The 14,865-nt window shown below is 40.6% G+C and overlaps 1 protein-coding gene across 2 annotated transcripts in view; it reads right to left on the minus strand.

The window, feature by feature from the left end:
* Tek (TEK receptor tyrosine kinase) overlaps positions 1-14,865 on the minus strand; it is a 108,733-nt gene that overhangs the window by 13,223 nt on the left and 80,645 nt on the right. Inside the window, exons 12-16 of one of the 2 annotated variants that reach the window (XM_048453082.3) lie at positions 14,326-14,613; positions 7,150-7,449; positions 5,154-5,305; positions 3,617-3,827; positions 1,762-1,872 (exon numbers count right to left, since the gene is read on the minus strand). In XM_048453082.3, coding sequence (XP_048309039.3) covers positions 1,762-1,872; positions 3,617-3,827; positions 5,154-5,305; positions 7,150-7,449; positions 14,326-14,613 — 1,062 coding nt within the window. Of the gene's footprint in view, positions 1-1,761; positions 1,873-3,616; positions 3,828-5,150; positions 5,306-7,149; positions 7,450-14,325; positions 14,614-14,865 lie in introns of both variants that reach the window. The other variant, XM_048453081.3, reaches the window with a different exon arrangement.

A 14,865-nucleotide genomic window follows, 5' to 3' on the forward strand; every position in this document is an offset into this window, starting at 1 on the left:
ATCTAGTCTTTACATTATATTTTGGGATCTAGTCTTTAAATTATATTTTGTTCACACACATCAGAAAGCTTGAATTTAGGAGAATAAAGCAAAACAACAGAGTTGCTAGAGAAAGACTGTCTCGTTGGTTTTCCTAATCTTTTCCTTGTTGCTAGAAAGCAGTAAAAACGAAGTGATTTTCTTGCTTTGAAGGATATTTGTGTACACGTGCACATGTATGTGCACACACTAGAGCCCAAGCCATCATTTTAAAACATCAAGTGGATTTGAACTGAAAGGTATTTTTAAGAACTTGAAATTCTTCCCACCCTTCCTGCCAGAAAGTGAAAGAAAGATAGAAAAGTATTCCCACATAAACCCCATTATACCATGAAGGAAGGAAAATCATGAGTGTGCTTTCTTTACTTTCTCAAGATACAAGCAATTATGTGATAATGTGATAAAAACAAATTAAGACACATTTCAGTTACTGTCTGATTTTTATTTTAATCTTATGCGTGTGTGTGCCTGATTGGGAGTATGTATGTACACCACACTGGAGTAGGTATCCATGGAGACCAGCAGATGGCATCAGAATCCCTCTGGAACTGGAGCTACAGGTGGTTCTAAGAGCTACCACGTGGGTGTAGGAAACAAACCCAAGTCTTCTGCAAGAGCAGCAAGTGCTCTTAACCACTGAGCCATTTCTCCAGCCCTGGACTTTTTTTTTTTTTAATGTACTGCTGTCCCACACAAACTATTGTTTCCAGGAAATAACTCAAAAACAAATGTCACTACTTCATTATTTAATCTAACGGACGTGATCTGGCTTTCAGAATTACACCCTTATTGGATCATAGGATGATACATTGCTTAAAACACCCATATTTTTAGCTTAAGAAATCGAGGAAATAGGAGTCATCTCTTTTGTATTGTGGATGTTTTTGCCAAGAAAGTCAGCAAAAGGTTGTCAGGTTTATAAATAAGTACAGCATGAAGCTTTTCTATTTTGTAGGAGCAAACTTTTCCATGAGGAATTTTGTTGAGACGCAGACTAGGAACCACAAACCCATGAAGCATGGCGGTAGAGGCAAACTCCTAAATGACTTTTTGCTGTGACCCCCTTCACAGCTGATTACATACATTGCAGCAGCAAACGTTGGAATCATCCTAATTCCTAGGTTTGAAACTGTGGGAACACCGAGCAGTTGTAAAACTACAATATAACTGAAATAAAAATGCACATATGAACTTGATGTCATATTTAACCTAAGCATTATCAGTGCTTCGCATCACCGTGCATTACTGATATCGGTGCCTTCAAAATTCAGAACACCAATTCCTTGGTGTTGGAAGAGTTAGCCTTGGCTGCAGAGTAAGTTCCGTGTTAACCTGGATTATGGTGAGACCCTAACTCAAAGCAAAATAATAAAAATAAAAAATTCAATTCCCAGGAGTCAATGCACTCTGCTGTTTCTAATCTTAAAGGAAGACTTCTTGCATTTGCCTAGTAATAATTTCAATTTTTAAATACTCTCTTGATTAGTAAAGATAAGGGTGAGAAGAAACGATAGATGTCTTGTCTATTCATAGCTAAGCCACTTCAGCTACCTAATGATTTAGCCTCAGCAGTGCCCCCTAGCCATGGGACTAGATAGATATTCAGCTTGAAACTGTAGCTTTAAAATAAGCAACGTTCTCAAGATTGTTAGCTTTCCTCCTTTTGTTACAGAATGTTCCTATCTTATCTTTTCAAATCTGCCAGGGGTGGGAGCATCTTACCTCGGTGTTCGCACGCTCCCAAGAGATTGATGATGTTTGGATGGTGTCCGAGTTTACAGAGAACCTCCAGTTCTCCCGCAAAGTCCCTGTGATCATCTTTGGAGGCATATTCTGGGAAGGAAGACAAGGGTTGTAATGTCGCTACATGGCACCTTTCCAAAGGGAACTGTCTTGTCGTGGATCCCGGGACTGCTGGATCAGTCACCATCAGAGGTTTGGAAAACTCTGTCTAAAGCAGAGTTTCCCATCATCACTACAGACGACTGGACCGGTAAGGGTTACTGGGAGCTACTTTGAGCATGGGAGGATGTTCAGTGGCATCCCCGGCCTTCACTTGCTAGATACCAGCAATCCAATGGAAGATGCATCCACAAACTAACCCATGCCCCCTCCCAAGCAAAACCTGCCCGGATGAGCACTACCACTCACATGGGGACATATTCTAAGACTGCTGAAGAGTCAGGAAACTGAGCTGCAACTTTTCTTCTATTCTTGTCCTGTCTCTTCTGCAGCACTTGGGTGAGAAGAACTATCGGGTTTGGACTGGAGGAATGACTGTTGGTTGATGCTCAAAGTGACTGGTCAGCTTTGCTGGTTTTGGAACAGGAGCATGATCAGGGGAGGGATGCTGGTGGATGTGTGTAGACCAGAAGAAGCTTAGAGAGTGTTCCAACTGATCAGGTGGGTCAGAAGCATCTGTAATAGGGATGGCCTGGACATCCCAGGCCCACTGCCCTGCTCCTCCTCACAGTGTAGCTTTGGTCCCGAGAGCCAATGCCTTGGGATTTCTTAAAAATCAGCATATTGTCAGTGGCTGATCTAGAATGTATTATTCCACCCGTGAAAATTTTCTGCAGTGGCACACAGTTAAGCTGCTTTACTTTTTCACAGTACATGAAATAAGAAAAACAGAACAAAACAAAACAAAAAAAAACCAGTTTCAGGCAGGATCCTAATAAAAGATGATTTCCTAAGTCTGTATTCCAAATCCCCTCCCTTCTTACTGTTTTCAGTGTTCCCTAAACGTTCTGTGATAAAAACAGAACAGAAAAAGGATTTATGGCTATTAAGTCTTTGTTTGTGTGTGTTTATTTTAAAAATATCACTGCTCATGCCTATGCATTAGAGCTAGGAGGATTGCCCTGAATTTTAGGTTAGTTACAGTGTGAATTCCAGGTCAGTCTGGGATACACAGTGAAACCCAGTCTCAAAGAGAGAGAGAGAGAGAAACAAGGAGACCCATGGACAGAGAGAAACTATCTCTAAGTTTAGATAATACTTTGGTTTAGTTCCTGGTGTCTTAATCCTACCATGGCATGCAGCAGATTTAAAGTCAGTCCTCACTGTTCAGTAATATGGTCAAAAAAGCATGAAAACCCACAGAATCAGCCTCACACAGAACATAGATGCAAATTCTCTAACCTTGTCCAGACTTACAAATCAAAAACTGAGACTACACAAGGGAGATGGGGGTGGGGGCAGGGCATGAGTCTGTTTTTGAGCAAGTCATCTAGGTAATTCTGATCACACTCAATTTCAAGAATGAGCCTTATGAGAAATGACGACACTTCCCCAAAGGAGCAATAAGCAGCAGAACACCCGCATTCCCAAATCCCCAGGAACCAATCTATTGGTATTTGAGTGGCTCCTACCTCTGTCCTTCACATCCATATCCTGATGCTATCTACCATAGGCCTCACCGTAAAGGAAACACCACCTTCATCTGCACACACAACAACCACATCTGCTACCAGGGCAACCTCTGGTCTAAATAATATACGGCCACAAAGGGAAGATCTCAACAGGAAATGGCTGTCTCCCTCCCCAGAGAAAGGCTGTCTTCCAACCCACCTACCTTTCATCCTCTTGATGGCAGCGTCCATCCGTAACCCATCCTTCTTGATGCGTGCCTTCAGAACCTGGCCAAAGTTGCCCTCTCCGATGACATCTTGAAACTTGATGTCATTCCAGTCCAGCACAGGATAAATTGTGGGATCCGGATTGTTTTTGGCCTTCCTGTTTAGGGCCAGAGTTCCTGAGTTGAACTGCACAGCTGGTTCTTCTCTCTGGAAAAAAAAAATATATATATATATATATTCTTATCATTTTTTGTGTCAGGCCATTTGTTATCCTAAGGTGCACAAGATCATCTGGTTTGTATCTACCAGGTGGAAAATAAATCGCAAGTCTAATTCTACAATGGGAATGCAGATCGTTTTCACCTTGCAAGCCCATGCCAATGGAACTGCGGCCTATAACGTTGCATGTGCACTGAGCTTGCCCATTAGCAGTGCCTTAAAGCTGAAGAAGGAGAGAGGACAGCCTGAATGACATGTTTGCATCCTACTCTACTGTACAGAGACTAGTTTGTAGCTCTAGAGGGAAGGTAACTCATGGCGGTCTCAGGGCACGCCTCGCTGAGGCCTTTCCTAACACCATCTTGTGCCTGGTCTCTCCTTGCTACTATCCCATGCTCTTTCATCCGAGTCTGAATTCTAGAGCCTACCGTAGCCCAGAATGACTAGTGCCTATGGCAAAATCCAGCACACCTCTTGTTCTCCTGAATTCAAGTGGTAACTAGCAGTCTCTTGACCAATCACTGACACCATGAGAAGCTTCAGAGTATCCCTCGCCTCCGCCCCCATCCGTTCTCTCCAGTAATAGCCAGAGTCGTACCAGCTCTGGCATGGACTCAGACACTGAAGTCCCTCTGTCTTCCACGGAAGAGAATCTTGAGGACTCAGACACATGAGTTAGGTTTCACCAGAAGCACAGCATTGTGCTCGGTGTTTCATATACAAAGTTGGCAACATTGGGCACAAATGTATTCTCCAGACCTCGAAGCCATAATCTTCAGAAATGCCCAGGCTTTAGCATTCAAAAATTACTGCTGGTCAAGTGCAATGTCATGTGCCACAAATTCCAACCACAGATTGTTCATAGGAAAAGAAATGTATTCATACACAACTCTTACACATAGGAGGGGGTGATGGGATCGAGGGAGATCCGAGAAATAGGAAATAGGAAGTAAGAATGGGAAAATGTGTGGAAAATCATTTAAGGCCACACATAATTATGAAATGAACTATTATATTGTGGTCTGGATATCCTCATGTCCTTTATCACAAAATGAGCAGTCTGTTCTACTGAAGCAACTCTCAGGCAACTGACTTATCACACTTTGAGGAGAAATACTGTTTTAGTTTTAGCCCTCTGTGAAATTATCAAGTTTATCAAGTGTATCCTTTTCACTTGCAAAGCTCATCTGGTATGAATAAGAAATTTCAGTCATTTGCCTCCCATCGTATGATGGAAGAAAAACTTCTACAGCAAAGGTCTCCCTCTGGGTAAGCCTGTGTTTATTAGCTAGGAAAAGGATGAGATCCTACCACGTTCTGGAAGGCCTGAGCCATTCTCCTTTGGACATTTGCCCTCTTCAGCTGCAGCATGATCAGGAAGGCCAAGAGCACCGTGAGGCAGGTCATTCCAGCCGACCCAAGGATAGCTATGAGCAGCATCTTCCCCCCTCCAAAGTCTGTGGATGCTGTGCAGGAGAGCAGAGGTGAAGCAGCTGAGTTAGCTTAGGTGATGGATGGGCCAAGACCATCTGCTGGGAAAGACAGTGCAATGGGAAGATAACCACCCAGCCCTGCCTGCTTCCTATGGTACACTCAGTAATTCTAAACTCAGTAGAAATGCATCTAACTCACAGGGTTGTTACGAGATCTCTAGGATTGACAAATATGCTTTAAAAATGGCTACCAGTTGATGTCATCTGTTAAACTTTGCTTCCAAGTAGGGACCCACATAGATGAACATTATTTAGTTGCTTAACTAGTTGTTTAATTTTTTAGTGGTTTGTAGCTCAGTTTCCCTAGAAACTCTTTAATGTCCTGATGCCAACAGCATAGAGCCCATAAGATATGAGGTCTCATTTATGTATTTTCCCCTGTTTTAAAGAGTGGGTGAAGAGAACCTGGTGATTATCGAAGACAAGAGTGAGGAAAGAATAAGAAGGGAAAAAATAAAGCTTTACATTTAGAGTTTATGTCAAAATAATCCATTTAAGACTGCTTTAAAACCTTCTACATCTTTCCTTTATATCCAAATGAGATTAAACTCAGTATGTTCTAACTAATCAATACACAGATCATGATACCATTTTTTTTTTGGAGACAGGGTTTCTCTGTGTAGCCCTGACTGTTTTGGAACTTGCTTTGTAGACCAGGCTGGCCTCGAACTCATGAACACATGTCTGCCTCTGCCTCCAGTGCTGGGATTAAAGGTGTGCACCACCACCATCCATGACCCCACTTTTTAAAAGTGTTCTATATGTATCTATCTTTCCTTCTATGTATTGATCATAGAAACATCAAGAATGGTGGGGGGTTGTTTTGATGTGTTTTGGTTTAAAATTTTCACAAAACGCACATACATAGAATCTATGTGTGTTTTTAGCAAACTACAATACTTATAAAAATGAAGAACTGATAAAGAATGCAATTCAAGAACTACAATTTCCATGCATAATTTGGCAGATACATCATTCCTTGTTTTTTTTCAAAAATATTCCAGAATCATCAATGAATATATAGCTTCTTTTATTGCATTTTAAGATCACATATGACCCTGATCACAGAACCAAGAACTATCATATCTTCTGTAAAAGTAAAGTGTGGTCCAAATTATACATGTGCACAATTGCCTTTTCCCCTGGTATCTCTGATTACATCCTTTGCACATATATGTCACTGAAGAGTGCCACATGGCATCACTTCACAGATGAGAAATCTGTCTTCATGCTGTGGCTACATCGATGTTGGGCCCTGGAACATGCAATTATATTCAACGTGTTTTACCAATGGCAAGCAATGGGCACAGTGCACCTGGCATTATGGAAGAATCTCAAGCCCTGTCAGATAGTCCAAATAGTAAAGATTAATTAGCATGTGTTTAGTACCTACAACCACTTTAGATTTAGATTAGACAAGAAAGGGAGAAAAAAAAATTCAGAATAGCGTATTGTCATTGAAAAAGAAGTATTTATCTCAAGAAAATAATGAAAAGCAGGGAAGCCCCCTCCTACTGAAGTATCTACACATCTGTTTCCCATAATCAGTTTATATGTACCTCTCTGTCCACAAAATTGAAATTTATATTATTTACACTTTTCTTAGATTGTTGAATGGGATTGCTTTGAGGTTAATTAATTCTAAGTTTAATAATAGAAAATGGATCAGTTAAGATACTTCTCAAGAAATTTTGATTTTCAGGATTTATAGAGTGATGATAAAGTTTATTAGGAAGATATATGGAGCAAATATCTCAGGACAGGATTCTCTGATGCTGTCCAAAAGTACCCTATGGGGATATCAGTCTACCACCAACCTTGGGATTGTGGAAGCGTCATCAGTTCATGAGAAAAGGTAGGGTTGCTTGATCCTATGTTGTTCTCAGCAAAAATATCCACCTGGTATGCAGTCTCTGGCTCTAGGCCCTTGAGCTGGTACTGAGTGATGGTGACATTCTTGATCTTCACGTCAATGTGCTGGTCTTCATTTTTGCCCTGGACCTTATAGCGAATGATGACGGAGGAGATAGAATAGCCATCCACTATAGTCCAAGAAATCAGAGCTGTGGAGTCAGTGATGTTGGATATCCTGATGTTTTCTGGTTGAGGGGGAAGAACTGGAAATTTAAAAAAGAATTCACTTAAGACCTCCTGCCACGTCATGGATTAATGTGCTTTTGAGAGAGGATTTATGTCCACCCATTCACTACCGTCCACTGCCGTCAACAGAAGCAGCACTCCCGAAGTGCTGACTCCAGTCCACTGGCTGGAGTGTGGCGTGAGACACTGGCCCAGAGACGACGATACCACACATATATCATGTGTTTGTCTCCTTACAGGAAATGAAGGCTTGGGGAATTCTGTTGCTTCCCTTGCCTATCTACAATGTTCTTGATTCTGGAAGAATTGAAAAGACTAGGAGGACTAACATTTATAAGGTGCTTAAAATATGCCATATATCACTCTAATTGGTCCGGGTTTTGACTCATTTTCTCTTCCTTACTGTAAGGACTGAGACACAGAGAGATTTGGGACTCAGTCGGGATCACACTACTGTTAGAGAAAAGATATGAGATTCATCTCTGGCAGTCGCCCCGGATTTCACTGTCTTACCAATAGTGTTGCGTGTTTCTCTTTATCCCAAACACAGTCACAGATAGTATGCTCACTAGCGTGTGTGCAAGAAAACGGGCTAAGCCCTTATAGACAAGACTCCAGAGATTTGAGGAAAGCGATACCACATTCCATTCAGGGATCCAGACAGGGTCGGAAAAACATGTTCTGAGGTTCCCAGGGCAGAATCATCCCTGCAGTCTTCCTGAGACACTCGCCAAGCAACCATGAGCCACCGTGAGCTTTTAAGATTCATAAACAAAACCTTGCTGACAACAACCTCAGGTGATGTCAACACAGGGAGCAAATATGGAGATGGATAGAGGGAGGCAGTGTTTGTGTGCACTCCTGGGCCCAGTGCACACTCCCTAGGTTCTTTCAGAAGAACTCTACACGTGATATTTACTTCTGGAATGTTCCCTTAGAGTAGCTGTCAACCCTGTGTACATGGAACACGTATAAGAACAGGCATTAAAATTTTTGTGTGGTAGCAAACATACAAATAAATAAAGGATAGCAACATAAATATTAAAAGAAATTGGTAAACAGTGTGATAAAGACTCCTGATAAAAAGGGAGATTGGAAGCCACCTCTGTGTAATACAGTGATGAAAGAGAGGAGGTGATTTCAAACTTCTCATCTTCCTTTTAAATTAACCTTTTTGTGCATCCTTCTGGTTTTGTTTAATATATAGTTTTTATTATTAAGCAAACTCTTCCCTTTTTCCGTTTTCCTTTTGCCTCTTTATTTTACTATACTTTTAGTAATGTCTGACTTTGTCTGATTTTTCAGGGCTTTTATGCTTTCGTCGCTGTTTCCTTTCTTACGTTTATTGAATTTTCTCCATGAAGTTTTCATTATTGGCAACCTTTCAATTAAAAATATGTGTGCATGTATTTGGGTGGGGTGTGCACATAACTGTGTGTGCCTAAGTTTATGGCATCTGGTGTCTTCCTTAAGTTTTGGGATGGAACCACCCACCAGTGAAGTCAAGGGATCCTCTTCCCTCTGCCTCCCCAGTGTTAGGATTACCGATGCAGCCCACCACACCCTTTTACTGGATGGGCTCTGAACTCAAATTTTTCAAACAAGCACCTGATCAGATGTTCCATCTCTTCCACCCCTAAAAAATGTTTATGTCTTTCTCTTTCCATGCTGCTTTCATAATTTCACAGTTCCTTTTCTATTTTTCCTTGGCCTTTGTTTATTTAACTGTTTCTCTACTTCCCTTTTCTGGCCCCTCCCTTTATATCATTCATTTACTATTTCTACATTTACACTAATTTCACATAACTTTGAATATGTAGTACGTTCTTAGGGATTTTTGTCATTCTCTGTCCTAGGGTAACTGTCTGTTGGATGGTATCAGTGGCCTCTAGTTGATCTAAGATGCATTTCTATCCCCTGTCCAGTTTAGCCATGCTGATATCACAAGTAGTTGCTTTTCTCTTTTCTGGGGGCTATTGTTCACTGAAAGAATCCCATATAAATTTAGAAGAGGCATCCCAACTGATAGACAAAGAAGTTGAAACAGTAACAAGAAACCAAAAAAAAAAAAAAAAAAAAAAAAGGCGACAAGAATTCTTTAATCATAATATTGCTACTGCTGAATTCAAAGTATGGGTAAAGTATTGGATAAAGAATTCAAAATTTACTTGTAAAAGTAACCAGTAACCTCAAAGAGGACACAAGTAAAGAAATGAAGACAGTAAGAAGACCAACTTACAACCAAAAATCTCAAAATGGTTGAGAAAAATCAGCAATCTGGAAGGAAACATCAGCAGTGCAGGATAGAAATTCACATAAAAAGCAAGACGGGCAGGACTTTCAGGAATTAAAAACCTGCGAAGGATTACCAACAGAGTAGACCAAGCAGATAGAAAACCCCACACTGCGAAGGATTACCAACAGAGTAGACCAAGCAGATAGAAAACCCCACACTGTGAAGGATTACCAACAGAGTAGACCAAGCAGATAGAAAACTATCAGGGATAGAAGGAAAAGTAAAGAAAATATTATGTTCAAATATCAACTTTAGAAAAAAATCAGACTAGAGAGATGACAAAAGCATTTGCTATGTGAGCAAGAAAAACTACATTTAGATCCTAACACCCATGCAAAAGCCAGGTATAACCTCGCACTTGAATGTAACGCAGTGCTGTGGACCAGGAAAGACTTGAGGATCACTGGGGCTTGCGGCCACCAGCCTAACTGCAGCTTAATAGGAGACCCTTTCCTAAAGGAATAAGGCAGAGGTTGAAAGAGCAGAACACCCAATTTTCCTCTCTGGGTTCTTACACATGCACAGCTACTTGCACCTATAAGTGTGTGTGCGTGTGTGTGTGTGCGTGTGTGTGTGTGCGTGTGTGTGTGTGTGCACTCACACACAAACAAAATAAATGAGCATGACTGCTACATTAAAAGCCTTGGAATGTAATTAAAAGTTCACACCTAAGTAAGGATCCATAGAGTAGAAAAAGCTGAAATTAAAAACCAAAGGCATGAAGACATGTAATTCATGACATTTGAGTAGAAATTGCCTCAAATCTAGGAAAGAAATATATATATATACACACACACACAAGCACAAGAGCCATTTATAAAAGAATCTTTCCACAGCACATTATACTCGACATGCGAAAAGGACAAAAAAAGAATGCTAAAAGCTGCTAGAGAAAAAAATCTCTAATCCACTTACAAAGACATCACGAGAACACTCAACAGAAGCCCTAGAAGTCCCTGAAAGTAAAGATCTGCCCACCAGAATTATTCTACCCAGTAAAGGTATCTATAAAAACTGACAACAAAGCAAGGACAGGTGTTTCAAGACAAGCAAACACTAGGGCAGTTTGTAACTACCAAGACAGCGCTACAAAAGATGCTTAAATGAACACTATGTACAGAGGAGGTAAGAAGATATCCTCAATTGAGAGCACAGGAAATAATAAGTTTCATGAGAAGAAAAGCTGAATCAAAGAGGAACAAGAAGGAATCCATCATGTCCAACACTGTATACCAGGAAACCACTAAAATGAATAGAGAAGAGAGAAAAGAGTGAACAAGAACCGGAAGAACACTTGAGTAAGTTACAAGTTTTAGCAAACCTTAATAGCCAAAACTATAAGTGGTCTTAACTCTCTGATTGAACAGAGTCAGAACTCCTTAATGAATTAAAAGACAACATCCAACTATTTGTAGTCTCCAAGAAACACATATCAATGGCAAAAACAACAATAGAATGAAAGAATGGAGGTTATAAATAGGAATCTAAAAATTAAACTATCCCCACTTGTAAACAGCATGATCTTCTACTTAAAGAGGCCTAAAGATCCCAAACAGAAACAGATATGACAACCACTTTCTAACAAGTAGCAAGATACAAAATAAACACAAAAACCAAACAGGCCAGGAACTGGGAATGTAGCTCAGTTGACAGAGAGCTCACCTAACATGCATGAAGCCCTGCATCCCATCCCCAGTGCTGCACAAACTGGGTGTGAGGGTGAATGCCTGACTTCCACAACTCAGCCCAGGAGGCAGAGGCAGAAGATCAGTAGAGCAAAGTCATCTTCAGCTTTACAGCAGGTGCAAGGCCAACCTGTAATACATGAAATTCTGTCTCAAAACAACAGCAAAACGTATTATTTCCTACACACCAATAATCAACTTGCCAAGAAGAAAAATCCCACTCGTGGTAGCTTCAAATAAGTAATCTAGGAATAAACCTAACCAAGAGGTGAAAGACCTCTACAATGCAAACTTTAACACATCAAACAAGTTGACGAGACTACAAAATCAAAAGACCTCCCATGCTCACAGATTGGCACTGTGAAAATGGCTGTGTCACCCAAAGTAGCCTACAGATGCCGCACAATCCTTTGAAAGAGTCTGATAACATTTATCACAGAACTACGGAAAATCCCTACATTTATATAAAAGCACAAAATCCCCAAATAGTCACAGAGCCACAGTCACGCAGTACTGCCACCAAAAATAGACACGTGGATAAATTAACTAGAACAGAGAACTCTCAAATAAAGCCACATACCTACAACTACCTAACTTTTGACAAAGTCATAAAAGACACACTGGAGACAAGACAGCCTCTTCAGCAAATGATGCTACAAAAACTAGATATCCAGATATAGAAATATGAAGCTAAATTCCTATGTCTCACCCTGTGCAAAAATCATTTCAAGATGGTTATTAAAGACTATCTGAGGCCTGAAACTCTCAAACTGCTACAGCAAAACAGGGGGGAACTTCAAGGTATAGAAACAGGTAAGGGTTTTTCTTAAAAGGATCCTAATAGCATAGAAAACCAGCCTAAAAGTTGATTTTAAAAAAGATTGCATGCAATTAAAACCTTCTGTGGAGCAAAGAAGCAATCTGTGGGATGCAGAGACAGGTTAAGAAACGGGAGAAAATCTTTGCCAATTACACATCTGACAATTAACCAATTTTCACAATTTGTAAAGAATTCAAAACATTAAACACTAAGAAAACCACAAATACCCAGTCAGCAGACTGGTTAACAAAACGAGTAGGAAATCTCAAATACGCAGCTGGTAAAGAGGCTAATAAGATGAGAAGACACTTCTCCAAAGAATAAACTCCAGTGAACACTTGAAAACACGTTCAGCATCCTTAGCCATCAGGGAAATGCAGATTAAACCTGTGTTGGGAGCCTACCTGACCCCAGTTGGCAGAATGGCTGCCATCAGGAAAATAAATGACAAGTTCTGGTGGGGATGGAGAGAAAGAGCAACTCTTATCTCCTGGGGGGCAGGAGTGCAAACCTGTGCAGCTACTGCGGAAATCAGGATGATGGTAGAAAAAGACAAGATCTCCTGAGTAGACTGGGAGCATGGGGACTATGGGGGAGGGTAGAAGGGGAGGGTAGAGGAAGGAAGGGGAGCAGAGAAAAATAATAAATAAATAAATAAATAAGTACATCTGACAAAGTATGACAGTTGTTCATTCTCTATGTCGTATTACACAACATACTTATACTATTCTATAATTTCTTACTTTCACACAATTAAAAATATAGAATGTATCTACATATATAGATATAAATGTATGTATATGTATGTGTATATACATATACATACATATATAATATATAATGTGAATAATAATACATACATAGTAATTATAATATATAGTGTGAATGACTGTTCTGGTTGTTTGGTTTTTCAACTGACACAAGCTAGATCTATCTGAGAAGAGGGAACCACAATTGAGAAAATGCTTCCAAAAGGTTGACCTATAATTACTGCTGCTTTGTAAAGGCCCAGTCCATTGTGGGTGGGGCCACACACCTGAGCGGGGCGCCCCTGAGCCCCTGAGGTGTCTAAGAAGGAGACTGAACAAGTCTGGAAATAAGTACTGTTTCTCCATGGCCTCTGCTTTTGTTCCTGCCTCAAATCCCTGCTTCGGTTTCCCTTGGTAGACTGCAACATGGGGTGTGTGAGTCAAATAAATTCTTTCCACCAAAGCTGCTTTTGGTTGTGGTGTTTTATCACTACAGTAGAAACTCTAACTATGGCAATGATGAATAATCCCTAAACACTGGCAAAACCGTGCAGACTTCCATGAGTGGCTGGAATAAGAAGGTATTACTGAGGAAATACGGAGCTGTTTCTCCTCCATGTTCCTGAGCAAAGAGAACCAGGTGAAGCAGACAGCCTGGACTTTGGGGTTAGTGAGGATCACGTGGCAGGTGGGATGGCCACCAGGTGTCTCTTGGCCATCTTTCCAAGGCTTCAGATTGCAAAGACATAGTCCTCATTCCATGAATCAAGTTAGACTCACGGTCCAAAGTCAAAGAAGTTTCAATATTACAAAGAACCTTGGGGTTTCAAATAACCAACATAAATACAGAAAAGCTTGGATTGTAAGACATTTTTAAAGAAAAGAGATTTTTACTGCTCTCATAAATATTTTTTAACTCTGATAACAGTATGTTATAAAAAAATTCCAAAGAGAATTATTTTGTTTATAAAACTGGGGAAGACTCATTCATTGTGAATTAGCATTCATATATATATAAAGATATATAATAATGAAAATCCTTAAAAATTATTCTATAGCTGTTAAAGCCCTAGAGAACTTTATTATTACTACTGATATTCTTGTTGCTAAGAAACAAGTCGATAGCAAGGACAGACAAATTGCAGCATGGTCTTGCCCAAATCCCAGGGGACCTTCCAGTATAATAAATACTAAAGGACATTAAGATGATTCCATGAATGCTAATTAGCCTTCATTCACATAATGAACTCCCTTATGACCTCAAGGGCTCGTGCTAGAAGCCAAGTTCAAATAGCAGTAGGCAAGCGTTGCTGGATGAGGCAGGGGCAGCACCCGTTACTTACTGTCACTAAGGGTCCAGGCGATGAGATCTTCACTCCACTCCCCCTGGGCCTTGGTGTTGACCCTAGCTCGGACAATGTACTGTTCCCTGGGGTTTAGGTTGTTCAGCAGCACCGAGGTCAGGTTCCCTGGCACCTTGATGTTCTGCTGATCGCTTATTTTCTGCATGGACCTCCTCTCAACTTCGACATAAATTTCATCTTTTGAGATTGGAAATATTGGTTGCCAGGTCAAATTCAGAGTTGTCTGGCTTTTTGGCAGGAGACTGAGACCTCTTGGAGGAGGGAGTCCTAGAAGTCACCAGAAGATGGTTATTTTCATCTTGGAGAGAAGTAATGGCAGCTCCAGAGGGCGTCTGCAAAGACAATCTTGGCTTCTAGAATTACATAAAATGTCCACAAGCTACCAAAAACCACAAGCGAGCAGCCATGACCCTTCCCCTCCTAACACAACAATAAATTTTTGCAGTAATATATATATGTGTGTGTGTGTGTGTGTGTGTGTGTGTGTGTGTGTGTGTGTGTGTGTATGGGGAGTTTTAA

Source organism: Myodes glareolus, chromosome 3 (genome assembly GCF_982192425.1).
Source record: "Myodes glareolus chromosome 3, mMyoGla1.1, whole genome shotgun sequence".
Taxonomy (NCBI): domain Eukaryota; kingdom Metazoa; phylum Chordata; class Mammalia; order Rodentia; family Cricetidae; genus Myodes; species Myodes glareolus.